Below are 14078 nucleotides of genomic sequence, written 5' to 3'. Positions count from 1 at the left end.
GGCTCCCGCGCCGGGATGATTGACACAGAGCTGTTCGCAGAGCCAATCAGAATGTGCCCTGCTTTATTTGCATCAAGTGGCCGCATGCCATTGGCTTGGTGCGTGCTACTGCAAACCGCCTCGCGTGCCATTACAGATGTCTTCTTCGTGGAGGCGCAAGAGAAGTCTTAAAGAGAGATAAAATGCGTGTTTGTTTTCATGCAAGGCGGAGAAAATATTTATGTTTTAAATACATTAATAAACGCCTTGTCAACGCAGGCACAGGCTATAAACTAAAGAAAAATATACAAATATTTTTTGTTTATTCTGAGTGTTGTCACTTGTCATCACACATTTCACACCAATACAATCTCTGAATCATCTCTCTTATCAGATACATATATGGCAGCCAGATTTCCGCAGCCCACTTCTTCACCCAAACCACACACCGTACAAGTAGGCTACTGGCTGAACTGTTTCCGACTTTGTCAATACGAACTCTACATTCTTCCAGCACGCACACGCACACACCAAGCAGTATAACATTTTGACGAGCTCAGAGCAAAGTTGGAAGCAAACATCCAGCGCATTCACCCCCCACCTCCCCTTATCACTTCACAGCCCGGTCGGGCCGCTGCTGCTTTCTCCGCTTTGTTGTTTGTCCCTGCAGGGCTGATTGAGCAGCGCGTGACTGACGGCCCGCGGGGGTGTTGTCCAATCAGCGGTCTGCCCCGCGCCCAATGGGTGAGTCCTCGCTGCTATTGGCTGAGGCGAGTGTGGGAAAGAATGCAGAGAGGGATTCACACGAACTGGGAGCACGCGAGCCGTCTATAAGTAGCGCCGCGGCGTGTGTCGGGCTGCAGAAGCGTATCTCGGCCCGCACGGTGCAGCGCACGCCCCAGCACTCAGATGACAGCTCAGCGATAACACAACGCAAACCGATCGGTGGGACTGCCAGCCATTTCTCTTATGTTCTGCAGCGGCTAAACCTGATTTTTTGGTAAACATCTCTGCAGTTTTTTTTTTATTTCCCCCGCGCTTCCAAAGAGGATTTACTTCTTTACACTTTTTGTCTGGTTTGATCAACAATGCCAGCTGACACTATGGAAAAGCAGACGGCATCTCCTATCGCCGGTGCCCCTGCAAACGGATCACACACTCCGGACAAACCTAAAAATGCTAGCGAGCATAGAAAAGTAAGGATTTAAATATCTCTATATATATTTGCACAAGCATATATAATGTGCCTCTTTTAGTTTTGCACAAATTCAGAGTTTCTCGTGCAGTTAGCAAGCTTGCTATAATCATGTGACATGACGTGCACTGTGTGACTATATGTGTGATTAGTGAACAAGAAATTTATATAGATTTGTTTGCTCTTTGCAGTCATCCAAACCTATCATGGAAAAACGCCGGAGGGCAAGAATAAACGAAAGCCTTGGACAGCTGAAGACTCTAATCCTGGACGCACTTAAAAAAGATGTAAGTTGAAACGATTTTCGTGCCTTTTGCAATTCTTTAATGTTCAAAGTTACTTTTGTTTTGATTGCGCCTCGGATACAAGCTCAACTTTTCATGTCCTGTCCCACAGAGCTCCAGACACTCTAAGTTGGAGAAAGCGGACATCCTTGAAATGACAGTGAAGCACTTGAGGAACCTGCAGCGCGTCCAGATGAACGGTAAGTTTATTTAATCGTATAAGCAGGTCAAAAATATGACTAAGTCGTTTGGAAGCACTTTGCAAGACCCACAAACTTGTCTCTAATATCTATCGCCTTTCTTTGTCCCAGCAGCGCTCTCAGCAGATGCCACCGTCCTGAGCAAGTACAGAGCCGGATTCAACGAGTGCATGAACGAGGTCACCCGCTTCCTGTCCACCTCAGAAGGGGTGAACACGGAGGTGAGGTCTAGGCTCCTCAACCACCTGTCCAGCTGCATGGGCCAGATGATGTCCATGAACTATCCGCAGCAGGCCACATCCCAGCAGGCGCACCTGGCTCAGCCCCTTCATGTGCAGCTCCCGTCCACTCTGCCCATCAGCAGTGCTACTAAACTAAGCCCTGCCGAGGCCGTATCCCCCAAGGTGTTTGGTGGGTTCCAGCTGGTGCCCGCAACCGATGGACAGTTCGCTTTTTTGATCCCTAACCCGGCCTTTGCCTCTGCTACAGCCCCAGTCATCCCCCTTTACGCAAATGCAGGAGTGCCTGTTGCCCTCAACGCCAGTCCGGTTCATGGCAGCTCAGCACCGACTGCAGCATCTCCTGTCCACGGCATGACGTCCTTCTCCGGAGGACCCCAAGCTGTCAGCCCGGTTGGGGTCAGCGCCAGCTCGGAGGCCAATGAGGCCGTGTGGCGGCCTTGGTAACGCAAGGGACAAGAGACTTATGTGAGACTAGTTTGCTTCGCTTTTCCAGTTTAGACATTTAACTGACCGCGCGCGCACATACACACACACACACACACACACACACACACACACACACACACACACGCACACACATACACGCACACACGACTGTCGCGGGAGTTAAAACATGGAACTTTTCCGGGAAGGTAACTCAAACCACTTAATACCTCCCAGTAGTTGTCATTGTTTCGTTTTATGGAACATTGGTTGTCTTAAATGGCACATGTTTTTTATAATTTATTTTCTGATTCCAACATTTGGAGGTCGGTGATAAATGCTGTACATGCAGATGGAAGATTTATAGGAAATTTTTGTTATGAAGTACTTTTTATGAAAAGGTTTAGTTTTGTACAGAGTTGTTATTGATTGTTATACCAAAGCGGTGTTTTATATTCTTTGTTGTTTTGTGTTGAAAAGAAAAACTGAGGTTGGGTGATGGCCCATTGTTTGAAATAAACAAGATTTTAAAAATCGAGTTGTTTTGTCTAAAGTCAGTTTCTGTCATTTCCATGTTGTTTTGTGCGTAAAAGTTTCATTTCATGCGTAAAAGTCACACTGATGGACTGAAGATAAGTTGCAGATTATAAACAGACTCACAGCGGTTGTAACTGAGGCCAAAGCGAAGCGGCACTAGATCGATCATGCTCCCAATATGAACTCCTTTCTCAATTCATTCACCAAGTTTAAAGTCCGCCTTGTTACCAGTTTGGCGGGAGCACTTTGCATCTGGCCCGCTGGAGAAAGGCCCAGGGAACAATAGAGGTGTATTTTTCTATTGCTATAAAGGTAATTAAAAGTTTGAAAAGGGTCTCATCCTGTATGCAGCGGGAGCATTAAGAAGTCTTCAGTCCTATTCACGAGCCTGGGAAATGCACTCAGGGGTTAATGTCACTAACAGATTGCCTCAGTGAAAGAAGAATATGGAAGGATCCTCGCTTCCTTTTGTGTATCAATTGTTCAATTCCACTCCCAGTGGGCCTACACCGCAATAAAGGAGAAAACGAGGGAACTTGGTTAGACTTTGTTTGACGGCGGGGAAACCCGACCAGAGTGGGAGTAGAGAGATGAATCCTTTGATCACTTAATAACTCTGAAACTTGATTATAACTCCTAAATGACTATCGGAAAACATTCACCGATAAGATGATTTTAACTGGCCCTCTATGGCCTTACTCCAGTGCTTTTACCCTCACGGATTCACACACTTTTCCATGTCGACCCTCCTCCTCCTGTCTCTGTTTATCCCTGGGTGTAAACTTATCTTTCTCCGGTGAGTGAGGTCCGGAACTGAGGGCCGTGTTTCTGTGTCAGGCGGCGTGGCGCTAGCCGTGTGTCAGCCACTTGCAGTCAGCGGGCCCCTTTTCTTTGGATTAGGTTACAGCCGGTTTAAACCCCTCAACATTTAATACTCCACCGGCGCGCCGTGGGTGCGCATGGCTGGCACAGGCCGGTCGGTTTGGAAATGTTTCTTATAGCCCTGCCTACCAACAAGTGGTTTCTTCTGTTCAAAATATTTAGGTTGCAAACTTTGAGCTATGTGCGCATCTCTGCCTAAACATGTGTGTCATATTCAATCTTAAGATCCTCTTCTTTAAACTAGGAACAGCAGTGATTTTACAGAAACTAGTGTCAGCATGCCCACATTTAAGCGAGAGATGGCTTTTGCTACATGAATTAATGAATAAAGAAACAGTTTGAAACAATATTTGGGAATTAGAAACATGCCAATGTTACGAACTTTTTCCTTTTTTTTTTTACTCTGAAGTGGCCTACGTGATGGCTCCTATCATTCATCTTCCTTCAACAGTTGACTGTCTTGTGAAGTCGTGTAGTTGCATTCTCACTTTCACTCTGCTGTGTGCCAGTGCCCTGTAGATGACACCGCCAATAAGGCATACTGAAACTCTGCTGCCACTGATGCTTAAGCAGCTTCCTTCTGCGAGGAGGCATACTGAAACACCAGCTGGCAGCGTGAGTGGGTTCTGCGGTTGTTCCTACTGCCTTCGTGTCTGAGTTAATAGTTCAGAGATGCCTTTGTGGAGCTGAGGTCGTGAGAACCGAACGAACTAGTCTGCCTGCGGTCGGGCACAGCGCCAGTCAGTAAATCCCCGCTGGCAGGCCGGGTCGTGCAGCCGCGCTGCGGAGGTGAAGAGTCGAACACACACAAACACACACACACACGCGTGGCCGCCAAGAAGCACGTCTGGTCCGGTGTAAACACGGTCGAGGGACCGTGGGGGGACTCGGATCCCAAGAGAAGTTGACTGAGTCCGTCCTATTTTTATATGGCAACATGTTGCTGCGTCTGCTCTGCGGTCATGAGCATGTTGGGAAATGTGAAGGAGTAAAAAGAAATCCCATAATCATACTGTTTGCACTGAAGAAATCAGGTAACCAAGCAACAGTATTATGCGAAGAAGAGAAGTTTCAAAGAAACTGGCGTAGGAGAAGATAAATGCGAACACATAATGGCACACATATACACAGATGTTTAAATCCAGATGTGGGATGGGTGAATCCCCAATCCTGCAATGCTGGTCTGCTCCACCGCCTAAAGGTGCAGGACCAAAGATATTACAATAGAAAGCAGTATTAAGGAAATTTGGCTTTGAGTCATCTTTAAAACGAAACAGGCGGGAACCGTTATCTGCTGTTGAAAGGGATTCCTACAGAGGGCTGAATGTCCCTCGGGGATCTCCACCATCACGTCCCTTGGGAGATATCGCTATTGAAGAGGGGGTAGGGGTCGTCAGAGGAGCCACAAATTATCATTCTCATTAGCGACTGAATGGAGGAACGCGCGCACAACGTTGCCGCCAAACCTTTAACATCACCTCTCCCTCCAAATTTTACAATTGCCATTGTTGCATTGGGCCTTGTTTAGGCAGCACTTAAATGCTTTTGGTATGCAGGGTTCTGCTACAGTCCGTTACAGTGAGGCTACCTTTCTCTCTCTCCTGCTTACTCAGTGCCAATAAGGACAAGCACTGTGGACAGATGAGGGCATGCCTTGCCTTTTCCCATGCCAGGCTTTCGTGAAGTTTAACTGAAGTGAAATAAGGAAGTTGTGCAAGAGTTAACCAAAAGTTTTGTTTTGCCAGTCTCACTTGTCTTTATATGTTTTATTGTTTCCTTAAATGGTTTATTTATTTTTTTTTTTGACAGAGCAATACAATTTATTCTAATAATTGAAAAACGACTTAACTTTCAAGTATTTCACACAGTTAATAAAAGTAAAAATAAATAGAAACTTAGAAGTCGTAGTTGCCAATTTGACATATAATGTGTTCTCTGGATGTGCCTCATTCATTTTTTTAAATATGTGTAAGAAAAGCATCTTCCATGAAGTGTCCAGAATGAGACATAGTAAAACCAGTAGGTTCCTTCACACTGGTTGAAGGCATAAAACCTACACCTCACACCTGCTACATGTATTTTATCAATATCTCTCAAACAGCAGAGCTCAAGCACAAAGGATCCTTTTTGCTTCCAGTGCTGACAGTTGTCTTCTATTCTGAACATATAGGAAATATGGCCGCCCGGTTGCCCCTGAGATTGTTTGAGAGCCCTGCTGCTCTGACTTTCACATGGATGACAGGCTATATTTGCTCCTCAATTTGAAGACGCCGCAGCTACGTGGACAGAGGGAAATGTTCTGCATGCTTTGGCCACAGGTTCTGGTAAGGGAAAGGCAGGGCTGGGACAGAAATCATGTGTGTGTGTGTGTGTGTGTGTACTGGTCACTCCTCCTGCCACCTGTTTTCATAAGAATCAGAGAGGGTGAAGAGGACAGGCGGATAAGGATGAGGAGACAGTTAGACAGGCTGAGAGGGGTGGGGACATGATAGAAAGAAGGTGTTGAAACTCTTCAAAGTACAAAATGATTCCTTCAGGTATGTGACTCAACATGTGCAGGTGTTTGTTTCTGAAGGGCAATGTGGCAAATGATGCAAGAAGAAACGCTTAAGATCACCTCTAATCACCTCTAATTTGAATCTTTGACACCTTATTAACAGGTGTTCGCTTTTAATGCTTTAGCCATACTCGCCCTCCTCCTCCTCCTCCTCCTCACACCTCCTGCTCTGTTTTGGCTCACTCCAAGCTTCCATCCAGTCTCGGTATTTATAGCAAAGGACCACTTATCCCTGCGACTTGGTGTGAGGTGTTGGGTGTGTGCAAGACGAAGGAGGTGAGGCCGGGTGGGCAGACGCAATGGGATGCGTCAAGCCTGATCAAATATCACAGGGTCCTGGTGCCGCGTGGGCTCCGTTGATCCTCACCGCTTGTCTACAGGACGTATTTCTGAGGCCAGGTTTGGCTTTTCAGCAGCTTCTCCGGTTTCAAGGCATGAGGCCTGTGGCTTATAGCCTTTGCAACCACTGCAGATTCCACAAGAGAAAGTAAAGGGTCCTCTTGACAGGGCTAGAGGTCATGCTGCAGACTACTAGGTGGCCTTGAAGGAGCTACATGTAGACACATTTTATATATGTATTTATGTATTGAGGGGTCGTCCCCATATTTCCCCTGCAGTTTTGGCAGCTGTTGCTCTATTTTTGCTCTGGTTCAGAGTTTAGCAGCACTCGTCTCAGAAGTAAATACTTAACTAATGGTGTCTTAATGTTGGAGATGTGAAAATTAAACAGCTTAGAGATGCAATGATGTTGTGGCTCCTGAGTTAAAAGGGCATTACATTTACTTTTGTGTGAACAGTGGAGTTAACAGTAACTACAGTAAACAATGCAGTAACTAACCCAAATTTATCATTTGTGATTTTGGGCTCTAAAAATATAACAGACTCAACTTTACTCAAACAGAACAGCGTAATGATGAATAAAATGAAAAATGTTGGGACACTGTTTAAAATATAAATAAACCAGAATGTGATAATACATGTGAAGACAACACATGTGAAGTTCTAAGTCCTCAATTTCACAGATTTTACAGAGTTTACTCTGAGCATGACGGCTCAAAAACACCTGTTTAGAACACCCCACAGGTAAACAGCTTCAGACTTGAAAGGCTCAGTTGTTCACAAGCAGGGATGCAGCGCGGTGCACCACTTTGTGATATCATTAATAAATAATATTACTACATGGATTCAGAAGTCGAGGACACTTTGTCAGGAAAGACAATTTGATTGCAGATGACTGAATTATGTATTTATTTACATTCACCAACTTCTTCTGTGGAAGAAATTATCCATGACCCCAGGTGTCACACTCTTATCCATGATCATCCATATATTCACTTAAAAAGTCAATATTTATTTTTGGATCAAACAAATCAACAAGTGTAAAAACATCATGAACGTGACAGGAAAAAGTGTTTGACATGGCCAAACTTTCTCAGGATCGATCACTGACTCACTCTGTGCGTCCCCACATGCCCAGACTTGCCCCGAGTCTGACACTTGAGAACATCAAGCCCAGTGCAGTGATCTGACTCATGTCTTTTCAAGATGTCACCGTCTGTGTCTGTTGTTTGTGTGTGACTGTATTTCCTCTCCTTCTCACTGTGTGTGAGTGTGAATGGTGGCTGAAAGTAGTTTATTAAATGCGCTCCTTAGCATTGTGTGGGTGGGAGGCAGTGTGGGACCTATTTCACTTAAAGATCCCTTTTTTGTATTGAACATTTTGTCTAAAGGGCAAAGCAGGCAACAGCCCATGTGCAATTAAGTGATTAATGTAGGGTCTGTTTGCCTTAATGTGCCACTGAGCCATTGCACACAAAATCAGGACACTGAAACCAGAAAAAGCAAAAGGAATGCAGCCATAATAATATCAGTTACACCTGTGTGTTTCCTGCTATGACATGAGGTCTGGTGTGAAAAGTTCTCTAAGCTCTCTGAAATATGGCTACAGTACACATCCTCTGTTTGTTCCTCTGGTCTGTTGTCAACATCACTGTTCGTGACCAACAAACATAAACGCACTGGTAACAAGAAGATGCTGCGTTTTAGATTTATTTTGGTTCATTCTGGATTATGGAATTTATGAAAATTATGCAGCACAGTTTTGTAACTTTGTTCGATTTATTTTTTTTGCCACGAACAGGTCATTGTAAAAAACATTCAGGAACCATTATCTGGCGTAGTCTGCTGCAGAGATACAAACTCTTAAGAGACACCTTTCAAGCCTTCATGCTCAAGTCATACAGGGCTTTCAAGGGGAAACTTACTTACTTGCTGTCTTACTGAAAAGACTGACTAAAAACATCCCCCATCATTCTAAAAGTTATTTTTGACAATTGTATCCTCTCAGCTAGCAAACAAAACTTCAACGGGGCAATTCATTTGTATCTTCTCATCTGCGTCTGATAAGAAAAAATAAGCCAGCTTCTGTGACTCAGCACAGCGTGATGCCGATCAGTCTTTCTAGAAAACACGCTCATAGGCTTTTGTTCATATTCTGAGATAAATGAGTTTCTACTGAAGCACTCGGTTTCAGAATTTCTTAACTATCACTGATGATCTCACAATTAATTGGTCATCATTCAGAAAAACTAAACCCCCCGTTAAGTTAGTTAGCTACACACTATGTAGTCTCCCAGTAATTACAAAACAAGATCTACGTACCGTGGGATCATGGGAGTTGTTGTCTTCATTGTTAAACAACCACCATTGCCAGTGAAAATCTATCTGACGTGACTCAACGCAGAAATGTTCACGGACGAATTATTGCTTTAAAGTTTTATTCAGTTCAAGTCTGGTTGCATTCTCAGGCTTCCTTCTCACACTATGACTCTTTCCTGGAAGTTATAGTGACAGGCGGTCAAATGATTGATGATGATTGATGTTTAAATTAGTGCTTTCTCTGGGTTTGAACACAGAGAGAAATACAGAACTCAACAAAATATATAATAAAGGTACAGTTGAAATTTTGATACAGAAATGCTACATATTAGCCCATATGATTTACCAGTGTGCTCATTGCATGTCATCATAGCTGTTGGTTTCTTCCTTGTGCATGATAACCACCCACAGTGTCTTCTAATGTCATCTTCTAAACTGGCTAAACGTACCTTCCCTGCCTACAAGGTTTTGTTACAGGGATTACTGGATACTGGATTTGTAATAATTTGCACTATAATCTCCTAATCTTCTGGATTAGAAGCTCACTTTGGCTCTCTATTCAAACACATTCCCTCTGTCCATTTCATAAAATACAAAGTTAACATTCAACACATTTTCAAAGGAACTCTCCTATGTTTTAGCAATCCAAGCAATCCACATATGCTTGAAATCCAAGCAGAATATGTGACAGAAAGACATTCTACTCTGGGAGGTGTTGAAAACCTTTATTTCCTGACCAACTATCCCACGGTGCAGAGACCCGTGGTCCTCTCAGGACCCTGGCTGAACAAGGTGGTGACAGCCGCACTGTTACAAGAGCATTATCACCTTAGCGCTGTGGAGAGGGGGGCATTGTCCCCTAAACAGGATGTCCTGGTGTCTGGTCCCATCTCATATGGGCTATCCTTTGTGTGTGTCTCTGTCTGTGGACGTTGCTGCAAATCCTTAAAGCAGATGTGACCAGGATTTGAAAAGCTGCCATCACCCTTTTAAAATGTCGAGCTCTTCCTTCCCTTACCGTGTCAGCAGATCAACATGTTTTTTCCCTTTCTTTAACACAAAGTTTTCCTACATATGGATTATAAAAAAAAACAGCAAGCAGACACTGAAAGTGTAGTGTGAGTGAGAGTGTGTATGTGTGTCATTGTGTCTTTGCACTGCGTGCGGTAGGGAGCTGGAGTTATGAGATGAGCCCTTGTTTCTTTTTTTTTTCTTTTCTTTATTCTCTCCTCTCTGCCTCTTTTCATGCCATGGGAAGGTAAACACTCATCCACTTTGCTCTTGTTTTTCTTATGGTAACTGTTGAACAGTGTGTGCTCCACTCGTGGTTTTATTGCCTGGATTGTCATGCAGGAGGCAGGAGAGACAAGTGTCAATAAGTGGATGGGCTCACTCCAAACAAACGCACCCAGAGAATGGGCCAAGAGAGCTGAGAATGCAGCTGGGTACACACACTCACACACACACACACACACACACACACACATACACACACATGCACAGACACACTTACACACACACACACACACACACACACACACACTCACACACACACACACACACACTCACTCATACACACACACATGCACACACACACATGCACAGACACACTTACACACACACACACACACACACACACACACACACACATGCACACACACACTCACACACGCTCCCTGAAGACATTAGTCAAACACAATTCAAACAAGATATAGCAAGAGCACAACTGTGGCTATAATTTTCATTTTTAAAAAAAATCTCTTTGGGGCATAACGCTCTAGTAAAATGTCTACTTAGATGAAGCTTTTACATCTTTAGGTGCAGGGCTAGGGTTTCAGGTTTTGAAAGTAAAATTGCCTTAATCTGCATGAGATGCATAAACCAGACTTGCAGGCAAGAAACAATTTGCTAAGTGTTAAAGTCTGGGCCTTTAGCTGCAGCTGCTAGTTATTGTCAGCAACATTAAATACATTTTGACCACTTTATTGCAAGCACAAAAGACCTACATCTTCCATGCTTACATTCCTTACTTTACTGTAGTATAAACAGGGGAGTTTTTCCTGTTAATTTAATTTGCCTTGCAGCAGTTTGATGTTATCAGGAGGTAACTTCAGCTGTTGTGCCTGAGTGGCTAATGCAACTCATGCACTATCATGTCCAAATCAAAGAAAAATCATGTGTTGCTTTAAATATTACGACCGCCATGACAGGAAATGTTGATGCACAGAACCTGTCAACACTTCCAAACCCTTCTGCACACATCAGTCACACAGGTGTCACACTCTTATCTTTTTGTCTTCATTATTTATTTATAATAGACAATAGACTGACAGGAGATGAAGTCTGCAGCCGCCTTGTGTCTGTCTGTCTGCTGGTGGTCATCACTCCAGGATGGATCACCCGTCCCACATGACCACTCATCTCCAGCCTCGCTCTGCTCTCAAGAGCTTAAAAAGAAGGGGCCTCATGATGAAAACATGGAGCCGTGATAAGATTAGCACAAGCCAAACACACACATGGGGCTCTGTGCAGCATGTTATTCTCAGTCGCAGCCCATTCATGAAGGGTTGCCTCCCATGGTGAATGTCTGGCTGTGTGTCTCTCACTGACATTCTCTTTCCATATCTCCCTGGCTCCTGCTTTATTTAGGATGTTTAGGGGTCCATTTGTTTTTCTAGGTCCTGTGTAAATACAGTAGAGGTGGGTAATGTTTTTTCCAGAAACAATATCCCCTTGTTTCACTGGATAATCAACCAACCAGTCAATGTGAACTGTTCCATTAGAACTACTGTGCACAGGTGATGCTTTCAATGTCAAGTCTTTTTTTTTTTTTTTTGAGAATTGACACAAACATCTCAGGGATCCATCTCACCGTGTTTTCACTGTAGCTGGCACAGGATAAAGTAATTACTAGAATGGCAGACAGATATGCTTCTGATTGGCACTCAGTTGGCAGTAATGAAAATATCTGTTACTGTACATGTCCCTGTATCAGTAATTAGTGTCCGTATTGGTCATTCTGTGTCCAGTATTACTGTACTTGCTACCAAATGTTGTTGTTTTCTCTACCAAAGAAATAGTCCCTGATATTAATTAGAAGCAGTTCTTTTCATCCAGAGTAACAGGGACACTGATTCAGAGAAAACTCACCTCTACTATATCTCTGTTATATCTCTATTCCTCCCTCTGTCTACTGGCAAATGTTTCAAAGACATACATCTCAAAATGTAGGCAAATAAATGTGAAACTCTCAGCTGTGATGAAAAATTTGCTTTTTTGTTTTTCTTTATTGTAATTTTGGGTGAAATGACCCTTTAGAGTAATCCTTAAAGTGACTGAACAAACCACAAAGTTTCTCAGAGTAAATGATAAAAAAGACACCTGTGGGTTGCAGCTGCCTGTTTCCAAGAACTGTGCAACCCCTAACCACTGCTAAGTCTGGGAACGGTCTGAGTCTAATCTGAGCGTTAACGTCTGTGTGTGTGTGTGTGTGTGTGTGTGTGAGAGAGAGAGAGGGAGAGAGAGAGAGAGAGAGAGAGAGAGAGAGAGAGAGAGAGAGAGACAGAGATGCCCGGCCACCCCCTGCAGTGCTGGTCTGCGTTGACTGACAGCAGCAGTGCGGCTGTACAATAGCTGATCTTTGCTCTGTGTCTGACTGTATAAACACAGAGTGGGATGGTTCCCTCATGCAGAACTCCAGTATTGATCACTTTGCCGAGATCCCACAGCCACACTCATTGTCTTCTGCCCCTTTCTCTCCTGCCAATCAATAGCTCTTTGTGTAGATTTTTACCCATTGACAAATCACTCTGCCCCATTGCCTTTGTTAAGCTGTCAATCAAGCGGAAGGTATTACCTCATTTGATCCTCATTCAGTCCACAGTTTCATCCAGGAGTACAATCAGCACTAAAAAGCAGGGGATGTTTACAACTTGCTATAGCTTAACAAATAAAATATTTAAGTTTTGAAAAATTCTGGCAAGATAGTCAGTATTGTTTTTCAGAGGAACATCAGTAACATGTTAGTTAATCATGGAAAGAAATCAAAACAACCTTGTTGCTCACATGCATAAGCTGTAAACTGTATGCAGTACATAGGTCTTAAGTTATAAACACTACATGTATTTAATTATGCATATGTTCCTGATTTTCTCGAGAAAGCCGGTAATCGTAAATTAAAAGGTTATTATACTACCTTCATCCTTTTGGTGTGACAATGCCAGCACCCATCAGCCTGTCAGCATCTTCCTGAGGGATCTTCCTGAGAACCTGGCCTGAATCCTGTTGTCGCTGCAGACGATGATGACGTGGGTCACAGCGAGAGACCACTGACAGTAACACACGGCTGAGCCTCACAGACTCACAGTGCATGGCTGAATCAGGCTAATGAACCTGCTGACATGGCTCTGTTGTTTGGTAACTCTTTAAGAAGCCACTAAGGCGACAGTCAATCAAAGAGCATTTTGAAAATGACTGTTTATCTTATTTTTGTTGAAGATATAGTTTAGTCAGTGAGTGTGTCTCCTGTTCAGATTTTTGGTGTGCTTTGCGATTGCGCTTTTTGGTTAATGTGACAAAATAAAGCGTCATGGATCAACCACCTGCTTTACATCTTTCCAGACATTTTGTAGCTGCAAGAATTCTCTCTGCGTCTGATTTTCACGTCTCCACTATCTTTTGGATAACTCTGTGACACTGTCGACTCAGGTTCGTTTCCACGTGTGTGTTTATCCCATGGCACAGCCCATTCTTTCCCATATGGCCAGTTGCCATGAGTCAGCGTCAATGGTCAGAGGTTTCCACTCCTAGACACAACAGTCTATCCGGGAAAAACAACTCTGTGATGCCTCAGCCTTCCTATATTGTCTGGGATGATTCCGAGTTGGGAGAGGCTTATTGTTTGGATGTCTTTGTAGTGCAGGTCCATTGCTGCGGAATGTGGGGATTTCCTCCCTCGCGGGTATTTTTAGATCTCTGTGTGAATTCAAGAGAGCTCTGCATAATGCTGTGCATTGTGGGGTCTAAGGGTGGGGTCTGTACACCCATGCACATGTGAGGGAATCTGTGTGTCTGCTCATATGATCACAGAGAGGATCTGTATATCTGTGTGTGTGTGTGTGT

The 14078-nt window shown here is 43.9% G+C and overlaps 1 protein-coding gene across 2 annotated transcripts; it reads left to right on the top strand.

The window, feature by feature from the left end:
* The first annotated feature begins 627 nt into the window (after positions 1 to 627).
* her9 (hairy-related 9) lies at positions 628 to 2861 on the top strand. 2 transcript variants are annotated; one of them, XM_046397842.1, is made up of 4 exons: positions 628 to 1175; positions 1366 to 1461; positions 1571 to 1658; positions 1770 to 2861. In XM_046397842.1, the coding sequence occupies exons 1-4, from the start codon at positions 1068 to 1070 to the stop codon at positions 2342 to 2344; spliced, it is 867 nt and encodes a 288-aa protein (XP_046253798.1). In that variant the 5' UTR covers positions 628 to 1067; the 3' UTR covers positions 2345 to 2861. The 2 variants fall into 2 exon arrangements, with proteins under 2 accessions (XP_046253798.1, XP_046253800.1); XM_046397844.1 differs by having other exon boundaries at positions 772 to 1175; positions 1773 to 2861.
* The last annotated feature ends 11217 nt before the right edge of the window (positions 2862 to 14078 follow it).

This window comes from Scatophagus argus, chromosome 8 (genome assembly GCF_020382885.2).
Source record: "Scatophagus argus isolate fScaArg1 chromosome 8, fScaArg1.pri, whole genome shotgun sequence".
Taxonomy (NCBI): domain Eukaryota; kingdom Metazoa; phylum Chordata; class Actinopteri; family Scatophagidae; genus Scatophagus; species Scatophagus argus.
The sequence above is the reverse complement of the archived record's forward strand: the minus strand, read 5'-3'. Positions and strand labels throughout refer to the sequence as shown.